We start from the raw sequence: 19,355 nt of genomic DNA on the forward strand, positions 1-19,355 counted from the left end.
TATGAAGCAATATATGTAAAGGAATGACTTTGGTTTTAGAAATTTCTTTTGGAACATTGGAGTGACTTATGTACAGTTCTAGTCAGCATAGTTTCCATTTTTCTAAGCGATTCAACTTTAATCTTACAGGAATGCTTGTGGGCAATGTATAAATATTTTTCACAGTTGTAATCTTTTCAGGAATATATCAATGAATAATAATGATTGTGTGTTTTTAAAATCCCTGGAAAGGTAATCCAGAGGCTACCACATATTCACAAGTGTGCTTTTTGCATAAAGGCAAAAAGATATAATGATTCTGAATTTGTTCAGATTCACCAATAGATTGGAGTTTACAGGATTGAGACACAATTTATAAACACATGATGTTTTGATTCAAGTCTATGATTGATGACAGTGGGATTTATAAGACTGATTCACAAAGGATTAATACACTTTTTGTTTTTTAGTACAAATTGGTCAGATGCCACTTCAGGGGAAAGGGTAGCTTTAACACACTAATAACTAATAAACTAATACTGTTTGAGTGACAGGGATGAATAGTATTAATGCATTTTCAGCAGAAAAAGGGACTCATAGAAAACAAAAGCATAGAAATCCACTCTTTCTTAGCGTTGCTGGTAACTCATGGCTGGAAACATTGCTAGAAAGTGTATGGAGCTTATTGAGTCGTTCTTTTTTTTTTCTTTATTGATTAAGGTATTACATATGTGTCCTTATCCCCCCAACCCCTGCCACTCATGACCTCAACCCCCTGGTGTCTGTGTCCATTGGTCAGGCTTATATGCATGCATATAAGTCCTTTGGTTGATCTCTTCCCCTTACCCCCACCCTCCCATACCTTCCCCTCTGAGGTTTGACGGTCTGATCATGCTTCTCTGTCTCTAGATCTGTTTTTGTTCATCAGTTTATGTTGTTCATTATATTCCACAAATGAGTGAGATCATGTGATATTTATCTTTCTCTGCCTGGCTTATTTTGCTTAGCATAATGCTCTCCAGTTCCATCCATGCTTTTGCAAATGGTAAAAATTCCTTCTTTTTTACCACAGTGTAGTATTCCATTGTGTAGATGTACCATAGTTTTTTAATCCACTCATTCTTGATTTTTTCTTATAAGCCTCGTGCTTGTTTTTCTTCTAAGTGAAAAATCTTGCCATTTTCATATTCTGTCAGCTTTCTTCATTTACATTATCTTTTTGCCATAGTTCAGAAACCTTGCTTTCTCTGTATTTACTTTTTAATTCTTTTGTGAGAAAAGTTTTTAACGGTAACCCACACTCGTTTCTTCTGAAAGCACTGAGCACATTGCTACTATATGTTGTTGTCTTTTGTCTTATATATAAAGTCTAGTGATTCAGCCAAAGGGTATGTCTGTTTCTAACATGTGCTAAGTTTTGGGGAAGATTTTTTTGTTGCTTTTCTCATATGCATATTCTTTAATTAATGCAGCTACTTTAATAGCTAATATACATTAACTTTTCCACTTCAAGTTTGAAATGTAGTTAATCATGTTTTAAAGGAAAAACAGAAAATAAATGTCACTGTATTGGTTTGCCATTTGAAGGGATGTCATAAGACATTTTTCTAATGCAGTTTATGATGTTTTTCTCTCTTTGAAGAATATTTTGAAGATGTCTATGATAACTTGTATGCTCTGGCCTGTTACTTCAATAATTCTGAAGACAAGTGGGTAAGGAACCACTTCTACCAACGATGTTTTGAGATTGCTCAACTGATCAAAATTGACGGTGGGAAGAAAGAAGCCGAGGCGCATGGACACCTGGGACTTCTCTTTGAGGAAGAGGGTGAGTGGCCATCGGCCTGGATGCCTTGGGTGTCTTGGAAGATCCAGAGTCCAGGCAATCAGAAGGCACATGGGGGTCGACAAAAAGACCCAAAGCTTTATAAAAATATAAGTTATTGAGATTCAAAAGCAAAGGTGTAACTTATGGACTCACCTTCAATGTTGCTTGCATCTTACCTCTGCTCCAGCGCTAAGCTTCCCCCAGCCCCCATACATCCTTCATTCACAAACATGCTGCACCATTTTGAATTGTTTTTCCTTTCTTAGTGCGTTCTTCGTTCGTCTTAACTTGATTTCTCATGTGTGAAAATGGGGATTTTTCCAAGTGCCCCTATACAAAAAACAAAGAATATCTAAAAAACTCAGATATGGCTCCATCATGATTTTATAGTAATTTCTGAAGGAAATGTTCTTTTTAAAAAATAACTTCATAGCTAACAATGTTATCTTAAGATAAGCCAAAGTCTAAAACAACAAAATATCGTCAGAAACATATTTTGTATGATGCTTTAATAAGGACTACAAGTAGAAATTTAAGAGTTACAATTATTTATGTAAGGGATAGTGGTTAGAAAATATATCTGAAGACAAAAATATTTTATTGTGTTTTTCAATTTGTAAAAATGGGTTAAGTTCTTGCTTAAATAAAGTAAGATTCAAAGTGAAATTTTTGCTTAAGCTTTTAAAAATTACTATTCCCATTTCACAAGTGAGATAAATACTTTTTTTAAGCCTTTAAAAAGTATCTTTATTTTGAGGCTGAGGAAACTGTGGCACAATGAGGAAAAGCTAGTTAGTGTTGGAACTGATATTAATTAGTCAGCTAGCTTCAGAGCCTGTTGCTAGTAGACCCTGAATCTACACAAACAAATAATTGCTTTACTTTTATGATGAGCTAATTCTAAAAATTCCTGAAGATTATATACTAAAATATAATGCTGCACTTTGCTGTCAACTATGGGAACCCCCCCAAATGAATAAAATAAAAATTGCTTTTTGGTTTGTTTTTATAATTGAAGCCATCAAATTCTGTCACCTCTGATGACAAATCAAATAATCAAACTGTCAATTACTGGTCCCAAAACAGAAGTCACATAAGATATAAGAAATAATATCAGAAAATAAGGAGTGAGTAAGTCAGGGCTGCATTGATGAAAATTTAAAAGAGTGGTCTGGTAAGATTCAGATAGCTACCAATAAATATATTCTGAATTTTTCTAAAAATTTTATTTCTGATTTTTAATATTTGATTTGATTTCTCAAAAAAATTTATTGTGTTAAAAAACTATATAACAAAATTGGCCATCATAACTGTTTCTAAAGTTCAGTGGTGTTAAGTATATTCACATTACCATACAACCAGACCAGAACTTTTTCATCTTGCAAAATGAAAAGTCAATACCTAGTAAACAACAACTCCTGGTTTCTTTGTTCTGGTTTGTTTTTTTCCCAAATCTTCCCATGTGTTTCTTCTATTGGAGGATTTATTCATTGCTTCATTCATTCATTCATCCATTCATTCATTTACTCATTCAACAAATATTGGAGTGCCTAGTAATCTTGATCAGTAACCATGGCACCCTGGTTGCCCACATCATTTTAGTGGCTGAGAGTGAGGATGCGTTTGGGAAATGTGATCAGGGTGGGGCTGCCCTGAGAGTGGGTCGTTGGCTGGCTTACATTTAGATGCCCCACCATGTAGCATAATTCCATAATAAATAGAATATTTTGACTATGAAATCATCTTCAGGTTGTGTTGTTTTGTTTTGCAACTACTTTTTGTCAGATCTGAATTATTTTTCTATGGCCTTAATCAGTTCATAGGCCCTGAGAAGCATGCCTTGACTGCCTGATGAAAAAAGTGGCTGAGTTGGTGTTGATGGAAATTCTAGAGACTGCCTTTGATTGTGTACTGTACCTAGCAATGGTGTAATTATTGGTGTAGCTTTCATAATCTGGGGTAGAATTTTCATGAAGGGGGTAAAGTAGCTATCAAAAATATGTGGCTAGAGTGGAATGGGGACTCACCTGGCTGTAGGGTTCCCACTGAGGTGACAATGGTGTAGCTTCCGCATATCTGATCTGATTGGTCTAGACAAGCTAATGGAGGCCCCACAGCAACAGCTAGGCGGCAGCTGTGCTCAGGGGCAGGTGGCAGCATCCTGATACCAGGGGTGCCCATTCAGGTTAAAGCAGGGTACCCGCCGGCAGATGGCAAAAGGAGGATTGTCAGGGCCTAACCGAGCAGGCTGCAGTCCAAGGCATGGCTCCAGCACCCTCAGGGAACCAGAGAGCAAATGAACTTGAGCAGAGGCCATAGTCACAGGGTCTGGGCACCTGAGTACAATCAGGGCCAGTGGTTAGCCCAGTGGCACATATGAGACCAGAGCCTCACCCAGAGACCCCTGGCCAGAGTCAAGCACAGCAGACAGGTTCTAACCCCCAGTGCTGCCAAAGAGGGGCCCTCTTGTGCAGTGTGCCTGCTCTCCATTGGCTCAAGGGCCGGCAGTTTCATTCTTCAGGTCAGGTATTTTGAACGTAGCTTGGATGGCAGACATGGACTAGTCATGGGCTGACAAACACTTGTGCAAATCTGTGGCTATATCTTCAGTCAGAATTGTGACCTATTTGTAAGGACTTTTTCATGAAAACAGGACAAAGAGGCCGAGAGCGTTCCTGCCATGTCTGGAGCATTGGGGAAAGCTCTCAGACACTGATCAATAGGAGATATGCCCATTCAGAGGTTTAGTGGGCCAGGTGTCAGACCTGGGGAGAGAGAGGGCTTTTTAAAAGACAGGATTAGGGAAGCACTGGCTCCTTCCCGGGCAAGGACAATGAAAACACGATGATATAGCAGAGCCTTAACTTCCATCCTTTCCCGCCAGGTCAGCATTAGTGATCAGATGCAGCCCCAAACCCTTCCCTGACATGATCAAGGAACTGGGTCCAGGCCTTGCAGCTTTATTGGGAGCTGGTGAACTAGAGCAGTGTTGACCACATCAGTGTTTATAGTTGAGCAAGTACCAGAACCTTTTTCTCTGCCCCTTCCGATGATTTAGAATCTGGGTCCAAACTTTGCTTTTGACCAAATTAATGGACTTAGTACTAGGGACCAGCTGGTTTCCGTGGAGCCCTGCAGAAGGCCAGTCTCTTTTGTAGGAGACTAGCATGGAGGGACAGCAGACTTGGACAAATTAACCTTTAATTTCTGCCTGCTTTTTGTCCTGTCACTCCTCCCCCAATTCCAATGGGTAGCTTCTAATTATCATCTCTCACTCTGGTATCAACCTCTTCTATTCCAACTTATATGGGCTTTGAGTCTGGACTTGCCTGTGGGAGATCAGGAGGAGGATTAGAAATAGATGTTGGGTGATAGCCCCGGATGCTGATCATGTTCATGGAAGACGAGCAGGGGAAGCCATTATTGGAACAGCTTAGGGAGTGCACACCATCTGCATCAGAAAGCCATTACCTGTGCTTTAGCCCAGGGATTGATGAAAGGCAAACCGGGATCTACAGCATTGATCCCAAGTTCTCCCCGCGACTGAGGAAAGACAGCATTATCTTGGTTAGCTTGCTCAGGTCTTACTGGTAGAATTAGTGTTGACCCGGACAGATTCTAAATAGTGTGAGTCAGTGTGGTTTGCCAGAGCCCAGCGGGCACCAGTAGTAGGGTAGTGTTTGGAGACACACTGGACTGACTCTTGGCCACTAACTGGCAATCCTGAAGGCTGGTCACAACACCACCAGCAGACTCATCCTCTCCATTCTTGGCCTTTAATCTACCTCCAGTCCCCTGACTTGCTACCAGGAGGCCATGGCCTGGGCCTGGATGGACACCCAGTTTGCTGGGACAGCTGCCATGCTAACAAGGGAATTGGTCAGAAGCACTCACAGCAGGCCTGTGGAGCAGCACTGCTCAAGGACGGCTCCCGGAGACAGGAGCCGCAGCAGGAGTGCTGGTCCCCCACTGCCCTTTCATTGGATGCTGTATGTTTAGGGAGGTATCGTCCAACTCCTGGTGTGATCAGGTTCCAGACAGAATAGCAATATGATGTGGCAGAGCCTTGATACCAGCCATATCCTGCCAGCTCAGCATCCAGGCTTTGAGGTCGCAGAATCCCTCCCGTGCACGATCTGCAGAGGGGGTGGAGGGAAAGCCATGGGGCCTGAGGTCTGTGCCTAGGGTTGCAGCCATGGGATATTGCATACAAATAGCAAGATTTCCCACGCAGGCATTCACTGTTGGGGGAGCATCAACCTGTCCCCTGTCAGGAGGGAGGGACTGGGGCCTAAGCCTTTGCAATAGGTCAGGATTGATTTCCTTAAAAGCAATGAGCCTAACCGGTTTCCTTGGAACCTTCTTAGAGTCCATCTTATTTTCTAGGAAACCAGCCTGCAGGGGATCAGTGCTGGACAAGTTAACCCTTACCTCTTAAATCTTTAAGTTCTGCATAAAGAGATTATGGGCACAGAAGTCCTGATCTTTACGAATTAGGACAAAGCTAGGACCATGAGCAAGACTCTGAGCTTCAAAAGGAGCTCCCCCCACCCCCCACTCCCGTCACTCCTACATGACTAGATGTTTTCAAGAACTGATCAAGGTAGAAGAGAACCAGTGAGTTAAAGCAAGAGAGGATCAAACCTCTGTCCTGGAAGAATGCCCGGTAGACAGTGGACTTGAATGAGGTGCTGTTCCTACAACTCCCCCTGACCCCCAACTCTAGGTAGAAGCAGGGGATTCTACCAGCTCCAATGGCCATTGGACAGAGCCAGGGGCAGACTGTCCACCCTGCTTGCCTTTAAATACCGGGACTAAATAGGCTGCTTCTCATTGAGGGGTGTAGGGAATGCAAGGAAAACAAAGCATTCCGCTTGCAACAGCTCTCGCAGCAACTGATTCAACTCCTCCAAGCCCAAGCCCTACATGTGTGAGGGGAATGGCATTTTCCCTATTCAGCAGTCTGGGTGTTAGGCTGGTTGGAGGTACAGCCCAAAAGGCCAGCTCTTATTTTTTCAAATGAAGATCTCCTGCCATGAAGCCTCTTAGCACTGTCCTCTTACACAGCCTGATCCTTTTGCTCTGTCCCCTCTCTGCCTTGACCTCAGATTTGCCGTGGGCTTGAGCTCCCATGTGCCTCACACTGTGTCTGTGATTCTAGTTATCTGTTTGCTTGGTGGAGGAGGACTTTTCCAGCAGCCCGCAGACTCCTGTCATGGGATCACACTCTTTTGCTTTGCTTCTCCAGGTTTGGTGCTGGCAGCTCTTAGTAACTGCACTGCCAGTCAGGACAAGTGTTGTAACACTGCTGGCACTTCCTGTTTACTCATTTGAGAGAGAATTTCCAATCACATTTGTTATGGGTTGAATTGTGGACTCCAAAAAGATGTTGAATTCTTAACCTCCAGTATTTGTAGGAGATCGAGATACGATGAGGTCATTAAGGTGGACCCTAATGACGGGTGTCCTCATAGGAAGGAGGAGATTGGGCAGAGAGACAGACATATGCAGAGGGAAAGTAATGTGAAGACACGGAGAACATCATCTACAAGCCAAGGGACACCTGAAGCTTCCAAGACCCAGAGGGTGGCACTGAGTGGGTTCTCCCTACAGCCCAGCAGGAAGCAACCCAGCTGACCTCCTGGTTCAGACTTGCAGCCTCCAGAGATGAGAGAGAATGAACTCTGCTATTGATGCCACCTAGTCTGTGGTACTTTGTAGCGGCAGCCCCAGGAAACTAACACAGTGTTCGATATGGTGTCAGTAATTTTTCCTAACTTAAAAAGAAAAGATGTCATTTCAGGGGCAATAGGGAATTACAATAATGGTGGAGTGATGTGAGGACGTGTGACGAATGTCATGTTCCTTCATTTCAAACTCTGACAGATAAGACATTTGTGGTAGGTGGTGATCAACTGGATACTATCTAAAATAATATGAGGAGATGTTTTTGTATTCTCCTAACATCTCCCATACACAATCTTTTCCTACAGTTTTGGCTTTTTTACCTTATTCCCTATTCCAGTATAAACATGACTTCATTTGGTGAATATGTTTATTCTTTGGTATTTTAAATGAAATTTATCATCACGGTATTCAGTTCTCAAAAAAAAAGGTTAAAATACAATAATGTCATCAAAGATTTTAATATCATCAAAGATGCCACATCAAAATTGATAGAAATTTCATGGTAATTTCTTATTTGTCATGGAATAATGTTTGCCAGTTTATTAGAAAAACAGCCTTAATAACTAAAGGAAATGCAAAGGATATATCAGTTTTTAGTGTGGTATTTTATTTTCTCTTTCATTTTATTAAAAATTAATAGAGATGTAAGCGCTGTTGAGGGGATTTAAAACCCATCAAATACACAACATCTCATCTCAACCGAGGCGCCTCTGGAGAAGCACGCTGAGGATGTGGAAGGAAGGCAGGTGCATTCTGCATATGTGCCCTTTCGCACCACAGAACTGGTTACCTTGTGTATGCGTTGCTTTTTAATTAGGGGAAAAGCTAGATAATTTTAAAAAATCTATTGTATTAAAAAGCATAGGAAAGGGCAGAAGGTTTTTGAAGTTGGTAAGAAATAATAGTGGGGGATGGGAACGGCCGGGGGGAGGTCAATGGGAGGAAAAGGAGACTTATGTAATACTTTAAACAATGCAGAATTCAAATTAGAAAAGAAATGCAAAAAAGGAAATAATAGTGACGATTAAACAACTATTATAGATCCAATCCCATTATTAATGAAGTAGAAAAGTGGGGGCAATGTGAATTGTTAATTGGTTTTCAGATAGCAAGGGAAGCTCAAAGCTACAGGAGTATTAAAAATATGGGTTACAGCTTTAAGTAAAGCATGCACAGGGATTAAATTAGTGTTAGATGATAAATGCTGAATGATTGTCAGATACTTAACCTAACACGGCATTGAAGCACAAGGCTGCAGGTGAAGTCTAGCAGAGGAGAAACTATTAGGTGGGGCAATGAACTTGAGTTCTCTTGACATTGTCATTGGCTAGTAACTGTATGGATCTTGCTTTCCTTGTCTCTGATGTGAGGGAGTGCGCTTTGCTCTTAGTTCACGTCCAGCTCTGATTTCCCAAGGCTGCTTAAATGGCTATTGAAAACTCAGTCCTTTAAAGCTCTGTCAGCTTCTTTACTTATTAGGGAAAGAAAAATGTCAGTTTATAAAAAGCAGAGACGGAGCCTAAAATTAACTTCTTTGTACCACTCTTCATTATTAAAAAATAATAATAAATCAATTCTAGCTCTTCAGAGAATTATTTTGACGATTAAATGAGATAAGCGAAATGCCTGGTGTTCTGCTTGGCACATGTGGCACGTAGGCCTACATAAATGCTGCTTTCTGTTTTCACGTTCTCTCTCACAGGTGTGCGGGTTACTTAAGTAGACAGGGAGAGTCACCATACCATGGAAGCTCAGCATCAGGCCAACAGGCCGCAACTGTAGCGAGCCCCCAGTTAAAACTGGAGGAAGTCCTCAGAGAGGCCAGCAATGGCAGTGAGTGATCTGCACTGGGGACCCCCTCACCTGCCCCAGCTGGGAACTGCTGCTCTTCTTCCTCTCGGTGTCTCCCTTCATCTCCTCTCTCTTCCTTTGAGCTCCCATTTTGCATCTCAGTCCTCCCATCTTCTGCTCCACTGTTGATGCCTCCACAGGAGAGGGCAGACTTTACTCTATGAATAACCTCCCTGTTGCCTTTCCAAGTGCTAAAATCACATTTCTGCGCACAGTAGGTACATATTTTCTTGGTTTCTGCTTGTCCCTATTGTTCCACTTGGATGCTGGGCTCCTGCAGACACTTTGAAGGGGCAGTAGCTTGGGTGGAGAATAGAAGACGACAAGAACTATTCTCTGGTGATTCATTTTTCACAGGTTTTCATGATTCCTAAGTTGATGCTCGAGAAGAGAGGCTATAAGGATGGCACTAAAGGTCAGGAGAAATTCCTTTCTGTGGAATAAAAGCTGGGTGTGGAATTTGAAAATTGTGAAATAGTTCTCAGTTGTTTAAAACTGGACTGGAAACAATGTTGTTCGATTCTTTTAGATGAATGAATTTTAGAGCCATATCAGATCTTAGGACTCATCTAGTCTAGACCCTAATTTGCTAATGAGGAAGCTGAAACAGAGTAATTAAACATTTTGCCATGGCCACAGTTTGTTAGTAGCAGGTGCAAGACCCAATCCAGAGCTCCATACCCCTGTCAGCTTGCTTTCCTTCTCTGTGAAATGCTCAACACAAACACACACAGACTATCTTAATATCGCATGGTTCTCCAAACTGACTTACAGTACCATTTAGACGGACTTAGAGCAAATCAGATGTATCTGCAATATACCTGACGGCAGTCACACATAGGTGTATGATGCAACATGTGAAGTGCTTTTTCTCACTCATGATGTAGGTGATGTTATTCCCCATTGCAGATTTGCAGGAAACAGGGTTCTGAGAGCTTAAATGAGAACTAAAACATGTCAGAGCCCAGACTGGACCCCGTGTCTTTGGATCTTAGTCTGGTGCTCTTTCACTTCCTGGAACCACTTCTCTGCACAAAGGTTTGCTCAGCAGAGAGACCTCACAAAGCTGACGTTCTGGATTTACCTATGTTTATTAAAACTATAATAATAAAAGGCTCTGAAATAAAATGAACCCTGAGAAAATTGTAAATAAATAAAAAGCGTCTCCTTTTTTATGTCCTCTGTCGTTTGCCAGCTTGACCAACCATCTGCCTTCATGGTCCTTTCCCCACCCCCTACCCCATGATCCCCATGCAGTGTTCACTGAGAATCTCCTTCCATCTGTGGGTACTAGTGACATGACCCCCTCGTGATGTAATGTTTACTACTGTTTCAGCCTATCCAGGTTGTGCATAGACAGGATGGTTCTCTGAGAAAACGAAGTCCATGAAGGCTAGCACAGTACAGAGGCCTTTTCAAACAGAGCAGATTGGAAGAGAATGTGATTAGCAGGCTGAGTGAGTGGGGGCAGGCAGGTTTGGGTGGCTCTGCAATCAGGCTTTTGTCATGTGTTGACATCTGCCTTTGAATTAGGCTGCTCAATAATTGTGGGTAGGATAACCTAGAATGGGGGAACTAGAAGCAGGGGGAGGTCAAGGAGGCGTTGAGGCTGGTGCCGAGAGTGGGCTGGTATGCTGGCTAAATAGATGGAAAGGAAGGATGACTCCAGACATGGCAGCGGAAGAAACAGCATCGGTACTCACATAGAGGGTAGGGTATTGGAGAAAGGAAAAATATAACTTTATATGCAGCATATATGACAAAGAATAAGTAGCTATATTTTGTATAAAGTATATATCAATTGGTAAGAAAAATGTTAAGATGACTGTAATTTAATGGAAAGAAGATAAAAAGAGACAATTTGTCAAAGAGGAAATATGATATGTAATGAATATACTAGTATAGAAAAATAACAAACTTCTACAAAAATCAGTTTGAATCATTGTGAAATGCCATTTAACACTTCTTAAAATGCAAAAAAAAAAATTAAGGTTTCTTAAAATAATACAGGTATTGCTGGTGATAATTTGAGTCATTTAAATGGTTTTGGGAAGAAATACAGCAATGCATAGCAAGTATAAAATTTTCAATGTATCTGTTGATTAATTTCACTTTTAGAAATGTGGAAAGTAGTTCTAATAAAATAATTTAGATTAGCTGAAAATTACGTTAATCCCTTTACAACTGTTTAAAAATTCTGTATGAATTTAGAAAAGGAGGGGAATGATACTTGACCAAAATTTTAAAGTGCTTTTTAAGATTCCCCCCATAGTGTTTTACTCATGCTGATAAAATATGTTTTGCCTGTAAAATATATTACACTTTTGCTAAATATTTTCAAATTTCTTTGTGTTTTGGGTCAGTGTTAGGGTGACTGCTCCACAGGGTTTGCCTGGGACTGAGCAGGCTCCCAGGACTGGATTCGGTGTTTGAACCAGCAAGTCCCGGGCAAACCTGAATAAAATGATCAGCCTAATGTAAGGAACATTAGCATTTTATTTTGTCTCTCTAAACCTAGCATTTTATTCATGCTCCAAACTATGGTAAGACAATAACGTCTTTGTTTTTTGCTATTAATAGGTTTTGACATGCATAAAATGATCATTTTCAGTTTTAAATGACTCTTATTTATTTTAATTTTTATTGAATTTATTAAGGTGATATTAATTAATAAAATTATATAGGTTTCAAGTGTACAATTCTATAATACATCATTTGTATATTGTATTGTGCGTTTACCATCCCAAGTCCAGTCTCTTTCTGTCACAGTTATCACCCTTTACCCTCTTCTACCTCCCCCCACCCCCCTTTTCCCTCTGGTAATCACCATACTGCCTTTTTGTTGTTTGGGGGTTTGTTTGTTTTTGCTTAATCCCTTCACCTTTTTACCCAGCTCCCCACCCCCCTCCCCTCTGACAGCTGTCAGTCTGTTCTGTACCTATGGAATCACCCTTATTTTCTGTTTAAGTTGCTTTCATATTTTAAAATTTGTAACCATGAAGCCTCCATTGCATACGGAATGCCGCAAGAGAAAACAGCACTAGAACCAACCAAGGGCAACTCCTTCAATGTTTACCCTGAAAATAGATTTCCTGGTGGGCACTGTGGCTATTTGGGTTGGGGAGGTGGGGGGAACAAGCAAAAACAACTCCAACAAAACCTCCCTCGAATGGTTGCTGCTGAATCATGACCCAGCTCTCTGAGGCTCTCCTGCCGGGTCCCGCAGCCCCAGGGTCCTTCCCCGCCTGCTCACGCCTCTAGTACAACTGCCCAAGTTCATGGGGAACATTTTTTTTTTCCCTCTTAATAGTTAAAAAGTAAGTTATATTTGTTTATTCCCCTCACTTGTAAACTGCTTCTAAATTTGCATTTTAAAGGTCCCTTTGGAGGAAACTTTTCCAAAAAGATTCTCCGAAAGAGTAAACACAGTAATCCATTCAGGTTTCCTAGTAACAATATGAAATAAAGCCAAGAAGTGTCTAAGGATGAGCCCTGATTACGCTAACATACCCACCTTAGGAAGGCGCTGGGGCTGGTGCTGTGGGAAGCATCTCCCCTTTCCGATCTGCATGATTGCCTGGCTTGCCACTTAGGTGATTCTCATCGGATTAAATTCCAAGAATGGATTCGAAAAGTAGGCACTAGCATACATTTGCTAAGATGCACCTGACTAGATCAGTATTAGAAACTGATCACTTCACATTGGAATAAAAGTGAACTTAATATTAAAAAGTTATTTTTTGCCCTGGCCAGTTTTGCTCAATGATTAGAGTATGGGCCTTGGGACCAAAGGGTCATGGGTTCATTTCCTGGTCAAGGGCACATACCTAGGTTGCAGGTTCCCCAGCCCAGTAGGGGCAGGTGAGGGAGGCAACCAATTAAGGTCTCTCTCTCACATCGATGTTTCTCTCTCTCTCTCTCTCTCTCTCTCTCTCTCTCTCTCTCTCTCTCTCTTTCTCTCTCTCTCCCTCCCTCCCTCCCTCCCTTCATCCCTCCCTCCCCCCCACTCTCTCTAGAAATCAATGTAAAAAATATTCTCGGGAGAGGTTTAAAAATAAAAAAAGTTATTTTTCATAAGTTAAGTCAATTAGTATTACTTTTTCTATATTAATTAGTTGTCACTTTTCAAGGCATGTCAGTTTATTTCCCATCTACTATATGTACTTGTTCATAAGACCTTACAGTATTTAATCAAGAGATCCTTTTAAAGTATTGATAGCCACAAGAAAATTATTCCATGTTTGATCTGTGTTAAAGAACCAAAGTCCAAGATGGTTGAATGGAACTTAGAATAAAAATGTAATTAGGTTACATCCCTAAAGTCTGATATATCTTTAAACAAGACTGCAAATGAAACTTTATTAGAGCTTCAAATGAATTATTTCATTGCATTTTTTTAAAATTCATTTTCTTCCCCTTCTCTTTCATGTCTGCGTTTCTGACAGAGCTGCCTCTATTTTACCTGTCTTTTTCGGGGAGTTTTAATTATTTACTGCTTAACGAGCAGTGCGGAGAGGCAGCCTCATTCGGAGGTGCCTGCTCTGCTGCGGGATTTTCCTTATCAAAGCCTTGCAGGGAGGTCTTGAAAGCTGCACTGAGCCTCCAGTCTCCACACACTGAATAGAGGGCTCTGGAGGCCGTGTGGCCTCTGATCCTCTGAGAAGAGGCACTGCCCCAGAAAAGCTCTTTGGAAGCACCACTGTCCAAGAGCGAGAGGGGTGAGAGTTGGGCGAAGTGTACTGTTTTCAACTAGCACCTCAGGAGGCCTCAGTTGGAATAAGTGATGCTGCTCCAGGCTATTTAGGTGTTAAAGCAGTCCATAGAGCCGCCCCTCCACATTTGCTCCAACCGGCAGACAAATAGATACCATGACATGACACGTTACTGAATCTGTGCAAAGCCCAGGCGTTCTGCATGGTGCCAGCACAGTTGTTTTAATGCCCCTTGCAACCATATCCCAAAGTTGGCATTGCCATCCTCATTTCAGAGCCCTTCAAGAAAGGGTATGAATGGTCCAATTGTATCATGATGATGAGGTTCAAGCCTTGTTCTCTGCCTTTATGTCAAACATTGGACACAGGTTCTAAAAAAAAGGGTCACCATAGGAAGTAAAGCCCCATCTCTGGGCATCATTCTGCCACCTGCTTGGTATGTGAATTTAGGCCAGAGAAGCCCTAAGGCTTATGTTCCTCATCTCTAAAATATAGGCACTAACAAATATATGTAGCAGCTACTATTGTGCTCAGCACATGATCAGTGCTCAAGTAACATTATTTTCTCCCTCCAAACTCATCTATATAGATTATTGTCAGTTTGTTATCTATAATAATAAAAAGCGTAATATGCTAATTAGACCAGACGTCCTTCCGGACGACCTTCTGGACAAAGCCGGGGCTGCGAGGGAAGCCCGGGTCCCAGGTGCCTGCCGGCGGCTGACGGGAAGCCTGGGTCCTGGGTGCTAGAGGGAAGCCAGTTCCGGCAGCCAGGGGAAGGAAGGCCTACCCTTGCATGAATTTTGTGCATCGGGCCTCTAGTCCTATATAATAAAAGGCTAATATGCAAATCAACTGAATGGTGGAACAACTGGTTGCTATGACAAGCACTGACCACCAGGGGGAAGACGCTCAATGCAGGAGCTGTCCCCTGGTGGTCAGTGTGCTCCTACAGGAGGAGCGCTGCTCAGCTGGTTCATGGCTGGCGAGAGCAGCAGCAGTGGCGCGGTGGTGGGAGCCTCTCCTGCCTCCACTGCAGGCAGGTGGTAAGGAGCGAGGGGTGTAGGACTGCAAGAGCTCCAGACTGTGAGAGAGATGTCTGACTGCCAGCTTACCAGGGGGGTTGGGCCTAAGCCGGCAGGCAGACATCCCCCAATGGGTCCCAGATTGTGAGAGGGCGCAGGCCAGGCTGAAGGGAGCCCCCCCAGTGCATGAATGTTGTGCACCAGGCCTCTAGTATATATATATATAAAAGCCTAAGTGACCATTCTACCGTTCGACTGCTGGACCATTCGACCAGTAACTATGATGCACACTGACCACCAGGGGGCAGATGCTCAACGCACAGGCATGGAAACATGTAACAGACTGAAGAATCTCAGAAGGAAGCGGGGAGGTGGAGAAGGGGGTGCAGGAAGAGATTAACCAAAGATCTTATATGCATACTAGAGGCCTTGTGCATGGATTTGTGCACCAGTGGGGTCCCTCAGCCTGGCCTGCGAGGATCAGGCCGAATCTCTGCACCGGGCCTCCGACATCCCCCAAGGGGTCTTGGATTGCGAGAGGGTGCAGGCCAGGCCGAGGGACCCCACTGGTGCATGAATCCATGCACCGGGCCTCTAGTTTATTTTATAATATCCAAATTAGCACATGCTTATTTTCAATCAAAACCACTCACCTCCAACTTCCATAAGTTAATCAATACTGACACATTGGTCTATATGCTTCCATCCCTTTCTCTTTACTCATATAAATACATATACATAATCAGTACGTGGTTTATGTAAAATCAGGAACACTATGTAATTCAAGTAAGTATTAAATTATTGATGAAGTCCAGAGCAATATCATTCATTAGTTGATCTGATGTCAATACTGACTTTATTTCTCAGATTTTTATGCTTGTCAATAACACCTTTAACTTAGTATTTTAAGGTGAGGTGGAAACCATGAAAGTAAAACAATTTATCATTTGAGGAAAATAGTAAACTCTATGAATTTTACAAGGTTTATAATGGCTAGTGTGAATTTCCTATTTATACATTACACATTTTAAAAATTGAGTAATCTTCATACTTCTGATTATGAACATGTAAGAGCAAAGATGTCTAATGCTTAATCCTTAGAAATTAGAAAACTTGAATAGGAACCACCTGTCTATGTTTATTAGAACATAGACCAGTGCAGCCTGCCCACCGTTTCCATCACTGGCCACAATGCAGCTATCTAAAATCACAAACAACAATTAATAACAGTTCCTCCAAAATATTGTAGGGATCTCCTAGATTTTATTTATTTATTTATTTTGTGTTGGTTTCAGGTGTACAGCACAGTAGTTAGACAATCATCTGCTTTACAAAGTGTTCCCCTTACTATTTCCAATGCCCACCTGGCACCATACAGAGTTACTGAAATATTATTGGCTGTATTCCCTATGCCGTCCTTTATATCCCTGAGACTATTTTGTAACTGCTAATGTGTACTTCTTAATCCCTTCACCTCTTCCACCCAGTCCCCTGCCTCCCAGCAGTTGGCAAATCTTCTGGATTTTAAAAATCAACTTATTAGCATTGCCAACATCAGTAAGAAAGCCGTTGGTGAGTTTCTCCCACGTCTGTGTTCCTGGGGTCCTTTCCGTTGTCTGGCTTAATGACCCGTGCCCTTTAACAGGGGTGTGGTAGGGTTCCTATAATGTCCATCTGAAGTCTTTGCTCAAAATGATAAAGGAAGAATTTCATTTTCTAAATAGCATCTTAAATTTCTTCTAAGTATCCCAAAGTAGCAACAAAAGTTATGGGCACATTTTCTTCCTGGTTTATTAGGGAGACTATTGAGCTGCAGGACAGAATCTCTGCTTTCCAGTGTTCCATTTGCAAAGACGTGCAGTGGGTTATAATATAGAACAAATCTCCTCTGACAAGAGAGAAACCCTTGAAAATGATGGTTTCCACTGGGAAGTGGGACCGGCCCTTAACTATTTCTGCATGTATAGTGCCATTATAATGATCAGAATTGAATGTAAAAACCCAAAGATAATATAAAATGTTCATGCAGTTAAACTGAAATGGAAAGCAGTGTCTTTTGTTTTTACAAAAGGGCAATAACATTTTTCTCTTTCTGCTACTCTTCAATATTGCTTCTAGCAGATTTTATGTCTACATTGTATGGAATAGTAGCTTAACGCCAAAGATGTCCAGTAGCTCCAGATTAAAATGTCATAAAATATACATAAAGCTTTATTGTTCCTTTAGGTTGCTGGTTTAAACTAAAGTGGAATATTTCCCTAAATTCCTCAACAAATGTGCACAATTTAGAACTAAATATGCCTAAGACTTATATGAGCGCTGCTGAAGAAATAGGCCTTATGGACCTGTCAAATTATTTTCATGCAATTGTTTCTGTGGCATTATTTCTACTGGCAAATGTACAAGTTGATAGAAAAGGAAATAATTAGCTACTTTCAGAACTGCTGATGCATGGAGCTAATGCAGGCCAGTTTGAGCGTCTTAGAGATTGTGACATTTTAAATTACCTGAACAAAAAAAAAACCCCACCAAAACCAGGAGCCATCTTTGGACACAATTAACATCTTGCCTAATGAATGTCAGGTCTAGACAGAGTCACACTTTATTCATGAAATATTATTTTATTCAAACTTGCTCTCCCCCTTATTATATTGCAAACTTTAGATTTGTGTGCTGTTTTCTTAAGTGGAGCAACTTTTTTTTTTTCTTCTTTTCCCTCCCCCTTCAAGTAATCAATGCACTGCTGAATGAGTTCATTTTAATGCACTCAATCATGCCTCTAATGTTCGTAGCTTACGGGCGCAAGCATCAGTAATGCAGGAATGTTATATGGCTTTAGTTTGGGCCATTTCATAAAATATTCATGGAATCAAAAATGTGCATCAAAATAGCGGCTGGGAGAATTACATTTATGTTCCTGCTTTTATGGCAGCTTCACATTTAAACCCATTTGTGTTAATATCTAGTCAATCTTCCTACTTTAAAAAAAAACTAAAATGGGAGAGATCATATACATTCTCCTTTGCTTAATATTTGTTCTAGACATCTGCTGTGATACCGCAAATATCTATAAACTTTCAGAGACGCTGCGCAGGGAAGAGAGTCAAACAACTATTTGGAAAATACCCAAATATATAAAATCTTATTTTCTCTGCTTTGTGTTTGTCTTAGAATCCTACCAAGCAATTTTGCTGTTTACAGCATTGTTTGGGTTTGGTTCATATTTTTAAATAAATGGATGGATTTCTTGGTTGTGTGGGCTTTCGGTAAAGTGAAACTCCTTTCTGGTAGTTTTATTTTGAAAGTGCACTTTCCTTTATGTGACAAACAAAATGCATTTCCTTTATGTGTCAACCCTTTTTATTGTTTATGTAAATGTTATATAATTGTTTAAAACAACAACCACCCTGAGGCTTCGGCTACTTCTATCCACACCTGGATCCTCTTGTTCTACACACTTGTTCATGGTGTGTCCCTAAGATGTGCTTTCTGACATTACCTCCTATTATTGAGATAAATCGATCATTGATGATATTGATGGGAGGCCATCTCCAGTCTATACAACAAGACATATTGGCTCCATTTTCTTCTCTGAGTCACTGGAAATACTTGTGGGCGCTCTATATTCTTGCCAAGCACTTGGGTGAGCAGTCGTTGGTGTATCTTCCTTATTGTGATGACCCTTGTGATCCTTGCTGCTCACGGTGATGATGAGTATTTGCTGGTAATTCGGGAGACTTGTAACATCTATGACTATTCCTGAGGCCTTCTCTTTTCTGTCCTTATTTCAGTTAACTTATTTTTGTGAGACCTCGGTGTAATCATTCTTCTCACTGACCTCTTCTTCAACAGGAAATAATGTTGGTATTCGATAATTCCAGAAAAGGGCAGTTGTCTAGACACTTGTCCTTCAATGAGATTGATGGTAGAATCTGAAAATCTGTCCTGGTTCTAATATACTAAAGTTTATTTTTTAAAGTTTATTTGATGATAAAGGGCAGGCTGTATATGAACACTGGAAGATGCGATAAAGGGATGCTGTGAGCCAAAGTGGAAAATCTAGTTCATGATCCTGATTTATATTTAGCTTTGTCAAAATGAGCACTCTATTGATGACTATTTAAGGTATTTCTATTAAATTTAAATTTCAAAAAAAGATGTATTATGTCTTAATAAATATGTAGTCTCAATATCAGAGTCTTTACTCAGAAAGTAATAACATCTTTAAAATTCCTATCCACAGTTGGAAAAATAAATTGGATGGAAATCATA

General features: G+C 41.1%; 1 protein-coding gene across 2 annotated transcripts in view; it reads left to right on the plus strand.

Moving 5' to 3' along the window:
• TTC29 (tetratricopeptide repeat domain 29) overlaps nucleotides 1–19,355 on the plus strand; it is a 157,729-nt gene that overhangs the window by 39,676 nt on the left and 98,698 nt on the right. For both annotated transcript variants that reach the window (XM_028151410.2, XM_028151416.2), the window contains one exon: nucleotides 1,622–1,807. In XM_028151410.2, coding sequence (XP_028007211.2) covers nucleotides 1,622–1,807 — 186 coding nt within the window. The remainder of the gene's footprint in view (nucleotides 1–1,621; nucleotides 1,808–19,355) is intronic.

This window comes from Eptesicus fuscus, chromosome 6, assembly GCF_027574615.1.
Source record: "Eptesicus fuscus isolate TK198812 chromosome 6, DD_ASM_mEF_20220401, whole genome shotgun sequence".
NCBI classification, from domain to species: Eukaryota; Metazoa; Chordata; class Mammalia; order Chiroptera; family Vespertilionidae; genus Eptesicus; species Eptesicus fuscus.